Source organism: Cervus canadensis, chromosome 8 (genome assembly GCF_019320065.1).
Source record: "Cervus canadensis isolate Bull #8, Minnesota chromosome 8, ASM1932006v1, whole genome shotgun sequence".
In the NCBI taxonomy this organism is placed as follows: domain Eukaryota; kingdom Metazoa; phylum Chordata; class Mammalia; order Artiodactyla; family Cervidae; genus Cervus; species Cervus canadensis.
The window spans coordinates 25,619,271-25,633,541 of record NC_057393.1 but is presented as its reverse complement, the minus strand read 5'-3'; the positions used below and the strand labels follow the sequence as shown (position 1 = coordinate 25,633,541).

At 51.1% G+C, this 14,271-nt stretch overlaps 1 protein-coding gene across 1 annotated transcript in view; it reads left to right on the top strand.

Moving 5' to 3' along the window:
• Window positions 1–5,754: 5,754 nt before the first annotated feature.
• Window positions 5,755–14,271, top strand: part of SORCS3 (sortilin related VPS10 domain containing receptor 3) — a 619,218-nt gene continuing 610,701 nt past the window's right edge. The window contains exon 1 of the mRNA XM_043477073.1: window positions 5,755–7,049. Within this exon, the coding sequence (XP_043333008.1) occupies window positions 6,423–7,049 (627 nt within the window). The 5' untranslated portion in view covers window positions 5,755–6,422. The remainder of the gene's footprint in view (window positions 7,050–14,271) is intronic.

The following is a 14,271-nucleotide window of genomic DNA, read 5'->3' as shown; positions in this document are numbered from 1 at the left end:
AATCTTCACTAAGATCCTATCAGTAAGGATTTTCACCATCCCTATTTACAGATGAGCGACGGAACAACAACAATAGAGGTGCAAAGAGGTTAAGTCGTTTGCTTAAAATCACACAGTTGGTGTTTGGTATGGTGGATGTGAACACAGAAATTTAGCTCCAAAGTCTGAACTCTTAATCACTCTGCTGGAATGCTGATGGGTCCTTACCACACATCTGGTTCAGAGTTACCTCATCATATGTTAATGCTCATCATTACCATCACCATGACCACTTCCTCATCACTGCTTCACCTGTATACATTTTTGCTTCTCAGTCTATTGATTGGAACTGAGAAAAATGACTTTGTCAGAATTAAATGAAGCAGTGGGCATAGAAGACTTAGAGCCTGATGTAAAGAAAGCCTGGGCTAAATGTCGATTTTCAGGTTGTTCTTTCCTGCCTTCTTTCCTCTGCTTTTCTTCTTTCTTTTCCACTTTCCCTCATCATAAAGTTTTTGGTGCCTTTTGAGGCAAGATTCCTAATGTACTACCTACACCTGTGACTGCTAGGCAGATGGTCACCTGTGGTAGGGAACAGTGTCAGTCAAATCTCCACGCTTTTGCTTCTTTAGAAAGTATGCATATGCTAAAAAGAAAAGATGATCAGTAGTTGCAGCAGAAGTGTTATTATTTACATTCACCTGTTTTATCTTTTATTGCACATTTATTGAGGGTCAGTGCTTTGCCAGATATTGGGCCAGGAGCTTGAAGATATAGCATTAAGCAAAATAGTTCTTGTTTTCTACACAGTTTTTCCTACTACTGTGTGAAGTCCTGATGTCAGTGGTCTTCTAACTGCTTTCATCTGCATTTCAGGTTTTGTTTTATAATTATTTCCGCTGTAGAAATCCAGAGTTACAATGTGGACTGTTGTTTTGATGTTAATCAATTAATTAATTTCCTATTTAGTTCTTAAAAGGATATGAAGTGGCTTATCAACAATGCACAGATATAGTATGACCAAAGGATATCAAACAATAAAAACAAACAGTATTTCATAAAAGGGGAGCAGAGGATAAAGATCTTGTTCTGAACACTGTTAGAGCAAGTGAACATGATACTCAGCCTGACTGGTGAGACAACAGGAAGACAGAGTGAGAAGACAAAGCCATTTTAAGAAAGCCTTTAGGAGATTATAGGATGTCAACTTCACAGGAGAAATCCAATTTTTTCCTGGCTCTGAGTTTTACGAGGAATTTGTCTTTAGAGCCTCAAACGAGTGCTGAACATGTTATAATGTATGAGAAATACACACAATTGCGATGCTTCCCTATATGTGCCAGCTGTGGGTGCTGGTGGCAAGATATTTATTAGATTATTAAGGGGTTGGAAGACTGTGTGTGAGCATGTGTGCATGTGTATATTTGTGATGGGAGAGAAAGTGCAATTTCCCCAAGTGTTATTTCACTGTGATGGTTAAAAAAAAAAAACCTGAAAGAAGCCATATTAAGGTGATGTTTAAGGTACTCTCATGGATAACTTATAGCGAACAATTTATTTTCTCCAGTTGTTTGTAACAGGCTAGAAACCCAGAGGGAAAATGTATTCTTCATGAGGGCTTCTTTGTTCTCCCCACTGGGACTGGGTGAGGGCTAATCTTATCTCCCAACCTGCCTTTCCCAGCTGCAATAGGCACTATGCCCGTAAAGGGCATGGGAGCCCTCTCTTTTAAATTCCAGATAAATATTTAACAACTCCCATCTTAGAGCAGGAAGACAAAGAATTTGGTGATGATGATGATGAAGATGATGTGGTAATGATAATAATGGATTCAGTATCAGGCATTATGGGATAGTGGAGGCTGGGTTCATGGAAAAGCTGGCATTTAAACCAAACCAGAACAGAAACTGTGGCAGAGGACAGATTACAGGCTTAAGAAAGACAATAATCAAGTTCCTGGAGGTGAGGGAAGGCCTGGAGTGTGGGGCACCATTCTAAAAAGTTTGGACTTCATGGACAATGGTCGACAATCAATTTTTGAGGAGGGAAATCCATGACATCATCTTCCTTCTGTTTAAGAGTGTATTTCTGCCAACAGCATGGAGCTGTGCTGTCTAAAACACTAGCCATTAGTCACATGAGGTTACTGAGCACTTGAAATGTAGCTAGTCTGAATTGGGATGTGCTATAAGTATAAAATGTCACTTACCTTGTGGCTCAGCTGGTAAAGAATCCACGTGCAATGCAGGAGACCTGGGTTTGATCCTTGGGTTGGGAAGATCCTCTGGAGAAGGGAAAAAGCTACCCACTCCAGTATTTTGGCCTGGAGAATTCCATGGACTGTATAGTCCATGGGGTCGCAAAGAGTTGGACACGACTGATAGACTTTCACTTTCATAAGTGTAAAATACACACTGGATTTTGTGGCTTAGAGGTTAAAGCACCTGTCTGCAATGCGGGAGACCTGGGTTCGATCCCTGGGTCGGGAAGATTCCCTGGAGAAGGAAATGGCAACCCACTCCAGTATTCTTGCCTGGAGAATCCCATGGACAGAGGAGCCTGGTGGGCTACAGTCCATGGGGTCGCGACTTCACTTTCACTTTCAGTACAAAAATATGTAAAAATACTTCAATACTTTTTCTATTGATTATAAGTTTAAATGAAAATGTTTTGGATATATTTAGCTCATTGAAATATATCATTAACATTAATCTCATTAGTTTCTTCTTACTTTTTAAAATGAGGCTACCAGAAAATTTTAAATTACCTTTGTGGCTCACATGTTTATACTGGACAACACAGATGGACAGTGGAGAGGTTGGCTTGGAAAAACAAAGTGCTGAAGACCAGGAAAAGACAGGAAACTATAGCAAAGTCCTACAAGAGATGGTGAAGTTCAGATCTAAGGCAGTGACCCTGGGAACAGACAGAAAAGGACAGGTAAAAAGGTTTTTTAAATAGGACTTAGCAGTGATTTTTGGATGTGGGGATTAAGAGGGAAGAGCTAAGGTTACATGTTAAATGTCTAGTCTGCATAACTGAGGTACTGAGGATGGTTTTTAGAAATTGATGTGGATGGTTTTCAATGTGGACATGCAAAAGGGAATTTGGATATGAAGCTCACAGGAGAGGACAGAGTAGGGTTGTATATTCAGGAGTTAATGCACTGGTGACTGTTGAAGAAGCACAGAAATGGATGAGAATGTGGGACTTACTCGTGGAGAAAAGGTGGAATGAGAACCAGGTACAGAGGAGATGATGGAGATTGAGGCTCCACATTTAAGATGTGTAAGGAAGAATAGAGGCTGGTAAACCTGACTAAGTTTGGTCAGAGAGAACCCAGAAGAACCTGGGTACCATGTAGACCAAGGGAGATCTTTCCAAATGGAACATATTTGCAAATGCATGAAGCAGAGGCTGCTGGGCCCGCTGTCTCAGGGAGCCACTGACGGTGTATGTTGGGATAGGGCTTTGATGAGTCACCTGAAGGCAGATGTCAGGTTGCAGAAAGTTCAGCAGAGAGTGGTTGGTGAGGAAGGAGAGACCTGCAGAGGTCTGGACACTAGAGAAGGCTGATGGGAAATGAGCGGCTACAGAGGGAGGGGCAGCACAGCGCAGAGGGCAAGGATTGTTAGGCAAGGGGTGAAGTAGGGAGACAGAAGACAGGAGAGGCTGTGCTAATGAATGGAGAAGGCCAAGCGGAGGAAGTGGTGCAGGAAAAGACATGAAAATGTTGCACCTGGAGTCTTTTACCCATTTTTTCCCAAACAAATATTTCACAGTCACATATCCACAAGTCCATCTCAAGGATGGGACCTTTCTGTGAACTGCATCTGGGTGGGAGAGAAAAAGGAGAGACCCCAGCCTTGCTCTTGCAGACAACTGCCCTCCACAGGGGACCGCAGGGGGCTTGGACAGCCCACCTCCCCTGTAGGCCTGGGGCTTGGAAGGCCGGACCCTCCTTGGGCTATGTGAGCCTCTGGTCCGGCATCCCTACCTAACAGTCCAGAACTAGCCCTTCCACTCTGACATCTACCAGCTTTGCTCAGAGCCCAAGCAGAGAGGAGGCTTCCCGTCCCTCCCCAAGCCCAGAGCTTCGGCTCCGGCTGCAGTGCCAGGCCTTCCCCGGCAGGGGCGCTGGGAACCTGCGGATGGCCGGCTCGGGTCCAGCGCCTGATTCCGAGCCCATCTCGGGCTGCAGCGCCGGAACTTTTCTTGGGGCGGCGGATCGCCGTGGTCTTTGGAAACCCACAGACTCCAGGGACCAGTCTCATTCTGAGTGGGACGTACGTGGTCATCGGTGTGGTTCTCTGGTCCAGCCTCCTCCGTTCCCCCAATTTCCATTTCAGCTCCTGGTGTGCGGGCGTTAAAGCAAGTTCACAAGGGGTCTGGTGGCGGCTCCTGGGAACCGCAGGTTGTCTCCATCCTTGGCAGGCTCTGATCCCAGGCGCCTCTGTCCTCCGCATCCCTCTGACCCTCCTGTGGCTCTCTTTTGTCTCTTCTTTGCTTTCCCCTTTCTTTTTGCACTAATATTTCGCCTTCTCTCCACCACTTCGTCACCTCCCTGCTGTCTCTGTCTTTGTCTGCAACCCCTCTGCCCCTCCGCCCTTTTTAAAGCTTTCCTTCCACCTTTCTTTCTTTTCCTCTCCTCGTAGCCCCCTCACCCCCGCTTTAACCGTCTCCCACAAGAGAACTCATATAGATTCCTGAAGACTCCCTCCATCCTACTGCTTTCTTAATAGCCCCTCCTCCCGTTCCACGCATCTAGGTCTTTTCAACACCTAGAAATTCCCGGAGCTCCTCGCAGCCGCCGCTGCTATACTTCTTGCCCCAGGGCCTGTAAACTACATCTCCAGATTGTCTTTGGGTCTCGCTTCCTCTTTCCAGCTCACCCCGAGCCTCCCCTTTCCTTCGGGTGGATGAGTCCCGGCCCAGGCTGAGTTCCACGCGGCCCGGCTGTGCTTCCGCAGCTGGGGACAGTGGGGACTGATCCCCAGGCCTGTGCGGCGCTGGCCGGGACCCTCTAATTGGCAGCCCGACACTTTGAGAGAACAACTGAGCCCTTTTAGTAATGAATCTGGGGAGATGAGGGAGGAATCTCATAATCGCAGGCGGAAAGATGGGCTCTCGTCCTCCGGGTAGGAGCGACCGATCTGGACGACTGTCCTTCCCCAGCTCCAGCTGGGATCCTGGGAAGGAGAGCTGGCGAATCGGGGAGGAGCTAGCAACCCCCAGACCCGGCTGCCAGCGCCTCCTAGTTCTCTCCTCCAACCCTTCCGGAGGTTCTAGCAACAATCAGCTTACGTCCGCAGGCGATGGGGGCCTATGGGTGAGCGGGGCGCCTCGGAGGAGCGGGTGGTCCAGAACCACCTGCCTTGCTCTCAATATTGCCTTTCTGACGACTCACAGGTTCAAGGAAATGCAAACACAGCCCGTGCCTGATCCACACGTGCCCACAGCCCGAGCGCACCCCTCCCTGCCCCACACTCCATTGCTCACACTAACATGCACAAATACGCGTGCAAACGCGCACGCACAGAGTCGCGCGCCCCCGCACACCCAGGCACCCCTGGTTCAGCCAGGTACCCCCACCCTGGGTGCCCGCCCGCCAGCCTCGGGCGCACCCCTAGCCTCCCCTCACGCACGCGCACGCACGCACTCCCCGCGCCCCCGCACCGGGCGGAGGCACTGGGTAGAAGTGGGGGTGGAGGGAAGGATAGGCTGGGGAGCCCGGAGCGGAGTCCCCAGTCCATCCCGCGCTCGGCTTCTGCAAGCTGCCTCTATGCACGAAGACTCCGGGCTCCCCTTAGGCTCCCCAACCTGAACAGTTGGCGCTGAAAACACTTTACTCCTCCTCCTCCCGCGAGACACCCCCCACCCCCAACCTTCCCAGCGCGCCATCTCCCGCCCCCTCAGCATGCCCGAAGAGTAACCCCCCTAAACGCGGCCAGAAGCGGCTCCCAACTCTTCGCCGAGAGCAGGTTGGAGGCTGGGTTTCAGAGAGACTCTGGACTGGGGTCCGTCGCCAGCCTCTCCTCCTGGATTGGGGTTGCTTTTCATATTTTAAAAGAGGATTTTCTTATTACCTTTGAATACTCCTTTTGACAAATTTTCTGGAGCAGCTCGGCGGGGAAGATTCTGGGGGAATCTTGTTTTAAGAAAATGAAAAAGCACCTCCGGGGTATTTATTAATTTTTCTTGGGTTTTGGAATCACCCTGTGGAGGAGAGAGCCAGCGATCAAGAGCCAGGAGCGAAGAGTGGAGAGGACCAGCAAGGCGCACCAGGCCGAGCCACCTCCTTCCCGGCCGCCCCCTCCCCACTCCCCCGACACACACTCATTTTGCTCGCTCGCCGGCGCGCGCAGCGCACACCCCCTGCGCCGGACCCGCACCTCGGCGGGCACCACGCACTCGCCAGCCCAAGCCGCGGCAGCCGCAGCGGGATGGAGGCGGCGCGCACCGAGCGCCCTGCAGGCTGGCCCGGGGCGCCCCTCGCCCGGACCGGGCTCCTGCTCCTGTCGACGTGGGTCCTGGCCGGCGCCGAGATCACTTGGGACACCACGGGCGGTCCTGGGCGCCTAGCGGCTCTGGCTTCGCGGTCCCCGGCGCTGCCTCGTCCCTCACCGGTGGCAATGGCAAGCCAGTGGCCGGAGGAGCTGGCGACTGTACGGAGTGGCGCCGCACTGGGGCGCCGGCCGGGACCAGAGCCGCTACCCCAGCCCAGCAGTGGCAGTGGCGGAAAGAAGCTTGGAGAAGCCCGAGGGCTGTCTCCAGCAAGCTCGCGGTGGGGACCGGGCATCTCGACTCTTGGCAAGCCTAGCGGCGTGAGGAGGAGTCGCCGGGCGCAGCCCCCCAGTGCCCTGGAACACGGGGATGCCCGGGCTACTGTCTTAGCCGATGGTGCCAAAGGAAGCCGCCCTCTGGCCAAGGGTCTCCGGGAGGAGGTGAAGGCACCACGGCCCGGGGGTTCAGCGGCCGAAGAGCTCCGGTTACCCAGCACCTCGTTCGCGCTGACTGGGGACTCGGCCCACAACCAAGCCATGGTGCACTGGTCGGGACACAACAGCAGCGTGAGTATTCGCCCGGCCGCGGAGCGCGGAAAACGGGGCGCGGGGTGGGTGGGATGGGGTGGTGGGGGGTGGGAAAGAGGGGCAGATAGTTGCCCTGGGTTGAGGTGAAGGCAGGAGCAGGGGGCTCCTCGACTTTTAGTCTGGTGCATCCCGCTTTCCCCACGCCCCCAACAGGTTAGCGGAGTTTGTTGTAAGACTGTGTGAATTTGTTTACCGGAGACCCTAGGATCGGAGCTGTCTGGAGGAAAGAGGGGCAAAGAGGTGCCTTATCGGGATCAGCGATCACTTTCTCTGGTACTCGGCTTGGGGAGTCAGTTGTCCTGTTAGGTGTGACTGTGCGCGTGAATTCTTGGGCGAGGAAATATACTGATTGGGGGAAAGAACTGCTGGACAGGCTGACTGACTCCTGCTAATGCCCCGGGGTTCCCCTCTCTCCTCCAACCAAAGGAAAGAACCAGGAGATGGTGCCATGCGGACTACTCCTGCCCGCCCCGCTTAGGATGCTGCCCTGGGCCCCAGGCACACTTTGTCCCAGTCTTAGCGGGAGGCTGGGCCAAGTTGGCCCAAGTCTGGGCCTTTCTTGACATAAGCTTTCCCCTTCAAGACCCAGGCAGCTGCCCTGCAAAGCTATAGGAGAGGCAGGAGAAAAAAAGTTTAAAGTGTGAAGTGAAATTCAACACCCGTCCCGCACCCCTTGTTCTCACGCAGCAGAAGCACACTTAAGTCACTGAGCACATAGTCGCCCCTGCCGCTGCGTCCTGCGGCTGCAAACTCGCCGAGTCGAGCTGCGTCCCGGGGCTTTCTACGCGCCTCTCCACGCCTTTCGGCTGCCGGGTTACCCTGGGAAGCTGCTGTACTGACAGGTGGCGCCCTGGAGTCCACTCCGGCGGCTCCAGAGGCTCCAGGCACCCGCCGCCGGCTTTAGGGCGCAGAATACAATCTACCCCCGCAGCTGCTGCAGCCCGCAGCGCGTGCCCGGAGGGGCTCCCCACCCCGCCCCCAGCTGGCCGCCAGCTCTAGCAGTCCAGCCCAGGAACCGTGGGGGATGGCTCCGACCTTTTACCCAACTCCCCTGCCTTCCTCGGGCCCCACTTCAGCCAGTTCTGCAAAAACCCTTTCTCGTCTCTGGCTCATAGCATCAGATCAGAACCGGGGCTCGGGGCAGAATCTGGAGGATGGTGGATGTCCGTACCTGCCGCTTTGGGGAACTCACTCGATGGGAAAGCACCGCCCCCACTCCCTTTATTTCTCTTCATGACTGACATTAAAGATTTCCCTAGGAAATTCTCGCCTTATTTCAGCAGCGCCTGGGGGGTGTCGCAGGGATGATTAGTAAGTAACAGGAAAGCGAGGAGTCCTTAGAGAGGGGCTCATCAGCAATACCGAGCACAGATTTCCTGGTTCTTACGGACACACAGCACCAAGCAGGCAGCCCAACCTGGGTTGAAAGCATTTGGGCAGAGCAGCTCCTCAGCAGCGCGGTGGTGGCTTCATCTCAGTGAGGGCTCCCCACAGCTTCAGAGTGGACAGCTCTGGGCTTAGGGGGTGGACAACGTGTACGAGGGATGGGTGATCGAGGATTTGCAGGCACTGGGAGGATTGTGTGTGTGTGTGGCGGGGGGAGGTGGAGAGAGAGAGACAGGGCGACATGTAATTCTCTGACAGCAGGGTTTGTGACTCTCAACTTCTCTTGGTTTGAGAATGAGTAATCGCGTGTATGTGCATTATTTTGTTCGTGTTGTTACTCCGTGAGGAGGATGGACTGGATGTGTGGAAGCAAATGTATCCCGAGGAGGAGGAGGAGGTGATGTCCTTTGATTTTAGCGTGCCACACTGGGACGATATAAATTCACTCTGCCGAAAGAGTTCTCTGCTTTGATTTTAAGGATCATTTCTGTGTGTTGACAGATTCCCTGAAGATGGGACGTTAGAGAATGCTTTCTGCAGATAGTAGTTCCGTGTGCGTGGCCTTCTCTGAGCATCTTCAAGGCAGTTGTACAGCAGAGGAAGTTGAGGGGGCAAGTCTAGTCCTATACCCTCCTGGGAAATGGCTCTCCGGTTAAAAAGGTGGGCCCAAAGGGCCAGAGGAGTGGACCAGTTGGCCTTGGAGTTCTTAGTGACAGCGATGAGATTTGGGCAGTCCAGGAGTAGCCCCCTTAGGGGTTCATTGGTTGTGCTCCTGGCCAGACTTACTGTCTGAGCGAAGGACATGACAGCAGGTGAGTATGGGGGCCCCACGTGTCTACTCTCTCTGCTCCAGAGAGGGCTGCCTCTTCAGACCATGCTTCACAGGCAGTTTCAGTGGAAAGGGCTTCCTCAAGGGTCAGTCTGTTTTGCCCTGAGAAAGATGAGCAAACAAGCTAATCCATCCCTGCCTCTGGGAGACTTTAAGGAAACAACCCCTGAGGGGAGTAGCTAGAAAACCAGTTTCTGCAACATTACCCAGTCAGTTTCTTTCTTTCTTTCTTTAAATCCAATCAATTTCTTTTTCCCCTTCTCCTTTCCTGAGGTCAGCAAAAGAAGGTGCTGTTAGAAAAAAAAAAAAAGTCAGGGTAAGGAGTGATGGAGAGGATGCTCCTGGAAGGTCCCTTTATCATTGGTTGGAGAAGCCCTCAAGGCAGAGAACATGGATCCTTGTTTTCAAGCTCTTTTGGCATGAAAAGAGAATTCCATCTTCCTTTCTGACTTTAGTGTTAACTATGTCCTTCTCCAGGAAGGCCACCACGCTAATGGTTAAAACATTGTGGGGCTTGCTGCTCTCCCTCAACTGCCTCTGGTGGACCACATTCCTCATTGTGAGTTCCTTTTGGAGGAGAGTTTCCAGTTACTCCATATATCTGAAAATTGAACTCTACTCTGGCAATTTGTGGTCAGGCATGAGGAGATGGGGCTTCCTAGGTGGCTCAATGGGTAAGGAATCCGCCTGCAATGCAGGAGATGCAGGAGATGTGGGTTCAGTCCTTGGGGTGGGAAGATCTCCTAGAGGAGGGCATGGCAACCCACTCCAATATCCTTGCCTGGAGAATCCCATGGACAGAGGAGCCTGGTGGGCTACAGTCCATGGGGTTGCAGAGTCAGACAAGACTGAAGCAACTGAGCTCATATGCACGCACATGAGGAGATGGATATGCAAGTGAAGGGTCTCCACCCGCTTCCTCACGTGCCCAGCATGTGCCCAGGGGCTGAGTCTCATTCCAGGCTTGAGTCACATATTCACTTTGGTCCCAGGAGGGGCTGGCATGACTTGGTGGGCAACAGAGGAAGTGCCGAGCAGGCTTGAGTCAGGAGGAGATGGAGTCTGGGTTCCCCTCTGGCCTTTCTTGCCCTGCCAGATATTTCAAGGGGAGAGGAGAGTGAGCTTGGGCTTGAAGCCTGTACTCTAGAAGAGTGATTTGCCTTTCTCTTTGGTTGTCTCCAGCTGGGATTCTGGTGATTAATGGGCTAGAAAGTGTTTCGCAAACACCCAGAGGGAATCCAGACCCTGTGGCTTACAGGGATACAGAAAATCACATCAGCTTGCTCTTCTCTTTTGAAAGAAGAAATACGCCTTCCTGCTTGGTTAGTGAGTTGGCAAATGACTCTGGAGAGAGGGAGGCTGTGAAGACAACAGTCCACTTTCCAGGCCCCCTGAGCATTGTAAAGCCTTGATGGGGGAATCCCTCGTGTGTTCACGGGTACCAGGATGTGAGACGGCTGCCTCCTCCCATAGACTGATCCCCATGCCTTTCCTGCAGCTCACTCAGAGTGCTGTCCCTGCAGTGTGTCTGGTTGGGATGCCTTGCCAGATAGTCGTTAATTCGTGTGCCCAATGCTGCACCTTGGTGCAGAGGAACGGGAAGATGCTGATAACTCCAGGTCCCTATCCTGCCCTGAGCACACCAGCAGGTGGAACACCCAGATGCTCCCAGGCACGGTTTCGTGCTCTTAACTAATTCAGCTGGACAACGCTCTAAAATATTTACTCCTAATGTGCAAAATAGTGACAGATTTGATCAGATTAATTGTGTCTCACTCACTGGAGCATCTAATTGTGGCTCCCAAACAGATTTTTCAAACAGCTTTTGGCTGGGATGTCTAGCCTTCTCGTCCCCGCTCACCGTAGCCGTGTCACAATATCTTAATGCATTTTGTCTTCTCAGAGGCTTAATAAAGAAGCCTGCCACTGGAGCCATTCTTCAGGGGTTTGCCAAAAAGAATCTGTTTTTAATTAATATTACAAGGGAAGCCATCTCAGTGGAGACAGAGCTGGGAAATGCAGTGGGACATAGCAGCACTAATTGCTCCCGGTCACTCACTGTCAGCCTGGGGGTGGGAGGGTGGGAGGGGGGTAGTGGAGAGGCCGCACACAGGCTGTTTGTCTGCTCTGCATTTTCTCTGATGGCCCAGTTGGTTGGTTACAGGGCGTGATTTGCTTCTCAGATCCTGCATTGATTTCCAAGGTGAGCAGAAGTTGCAAACTCCTTAATTGGGAGGCCTGATTTAATGATTGCAGAAATGCAGAGGTTGGAACTCGCTTTGTAGTTGGCAGAGAAGGCACGCAGGAAGTGGCTTCTCTGATTGTGTTGGATTTAAGGGGAGGGGATGGTGGCAAGAAGGCTCAGGGGGCAGAAGGGAGAACTGCTTCTTCCTCGGGCTGGGTAAATCTCTTACTGTAGCTGGGGGAACTTTGGAACTGGATGCTCTGTGGGCCCTGAATCATCCTACAGGGCGCAGAGAGGTGTGACAAAGCTGGATGCTGAAATAGGAGGTTGTGTCCAAAGGGTTTATCTAAGGCCAGGTACTCCAGGGCCTGGGGGCTTGATTTAACTGTTGATTTCCTGCTTCCTTTGACCTCTTGGCTCACTTGAAGTGTTAGTTGCTCAGTCGTGTCTGACTCTTTGTGACCCCATGAACTGTAGCCCACCAGGCTCCTCCATCCTTGGGATTTTCCAAACAAGATTACTGGATTGGGTTGCCATTTTCTTCTCCAGGGGATCTTCCCGACCCAGGGGTCGAATCCAGGTCTCCTGTGTTGCAGGCAGACTTTACCATCTGAACCACCAGGGAAGCTCCTGGCTGGCTTGAGACACTTCCCTATGAGGAGAAGATGTCAGAGGATTAGGTTGCAGCAAATTTGGGGGGAAGAGGTCTTGTGAAGTTGGAAAGTGTAGCATGCCAGTGCCTGGTGGGCCACTTTGGGTAAGCATCACTGGTACTGTGGGATAGATGGCCTTCAGCTAACCTTGGCTATTCTTCTGGGTGGTGGGTTACTGAAAGGTCTGGATGCTGCTCTGACTTCATTGGTAGAGAGTGGAGACAAGAGAGCTCTGTCTTGTGTGTAGTGGAGAAACTCAACTGGGTTTGACTAAGGCAGTGACTGAGTGAGTCCCAAGTCTCATTGAGCAGAGGCTACGAAGGAATTGGAAATCCTTGTCCCTTGGGATAGCAATCATTTTCTCAGGTTGTTCATAACATGACAGCTGCTGTATCCAGGAGCATTTCATCCAGTAGGTCTCCATTCTAGCTTGAGAGCCTTTAGCTTCTTGAATTCGAATTTAAAGTCCTTTAGCCTGGCATTCAAAGATCCTCACTGCATATGTCCTGGGCCTGCTTCTTCAGCTCTGCATTTGACTGTTCCCTGATAGACCCCTTCACTGTAGCCAAGGCAGCCCCTTCATTGTCCCCATCTCCTTCTTTACTCCAAGCCTTTGCTCTTGAGGTCTTCTCCACTCAGGATACCCCTCTCCCCCCTTGGAGACACACACATTACTCATGGTTCAGTTTAAGATCCAAACATGATTCTCTTTAGAACCTTTCCTAGAAGCATTTATTTTTCTGTTTATAGAATTTACAGACTGTACCACACTCTTGATTATATTTAGGTTATCACTTGGTTATTTTATGAGTGTTTTGAAGGTGAGGGATGAGGGATAAAATTCTTGCTACAGCACCCTACGTCCCACACCTACTGTGAGTTCTGCTTTTCTCATGTGTTCTTTGTGACATGCGGTCCAGTGCTTGGCACATAGCTCAGTCCGTACTTGCTAAACTGACCCTGGGAACTGGACGGTGCCCTAGCTGATCGGGGAGGACAGCTGACACTGTTTCTTAACAGTGCTGAGTTTACACACTTGGTTTATTATTTTATGTGTGACTTTTAAGAGAAGATGTCGAGACATCTCTACCCCACTTAATGAGAGGATGGAAATAGGTACGAGTCAACAATCCTGGCTTTTTCCTTATGTACGTGAGAGATCAGGTGGACTCACATAAGATATTCAACCATTTGTCTAGTGTTCACTGGGTGTATGGCACGGTTCTGGGGACTGTGGGGTTGGTAGGACTGTGATGGAGAGACAAAGAAGGATAAGATGGCATTTGCCTAAAGGTCCTTCTAATATTCTTTGGGTATGAGGCTGCTCTTCTGTAAAGTTTAATAACACATGGCAAGACAGATGCCACGGGGTGATGTGTGATTATTTGTCAAGTGATCGTTACAGGCTCTGAGCTCAGAGGAGGGAGATCATTGTGGGAGATGCTGTGGGCACCTTAGACCAACAGGCTGTTAAGGCTGGATGTGCTCTTGGGAATGGTCTTCATCACATCATTCAGCAGAGAGAAGAAGGGTATGAGGCTTGGACAGAAACGTGGCATCCTACAGTGTGGACTCTCTCCTGGCCTTTCTATAGCTGTCTTCTGCACACTCCTGGTTCTCTCCTTTCTTGCTTTTACAGACCATTTTCTGTAATTTTCACTCAAATGAGGTAGGGTGCTGCCCATTTTATAGGTCGGATAGAGTGAGACATAGAATGAGTACACACACACAAGGCTAGCCAGAGAGACTGAGGAATAGATTCCTTCCTCTTGCTGCCTGGCTGTAATCCTGTGGCCACCCTGCCTACCCACCGCAGTGACTGCAGACGGTAAGTACCAGCTCCTTACTGGGAAGTCTGTATCTTACTAACCATTGTTAATGGGGACCTCTTGTGAGACACCTCGTCGTTTGAGTTAGTGAGTGAACCGAGTCTGGTTGCATCACCAGGAACATTTTGTTCATTTGTTTTGATCAGTGTAGTTTGGGTTTAATTATTTATGGAGATGCTGTTCTTTATAGTATGCTAATAAATATGCTATAGTAAATTTCCAAAAAGTAATGGAACTTCAGGATTGCACAAGTAGCTTCCTGGTATGAGCTCCTTGCTGGGTAGCAGAGGAAACCATCCCTACTAGGTTGGGGTGAGAG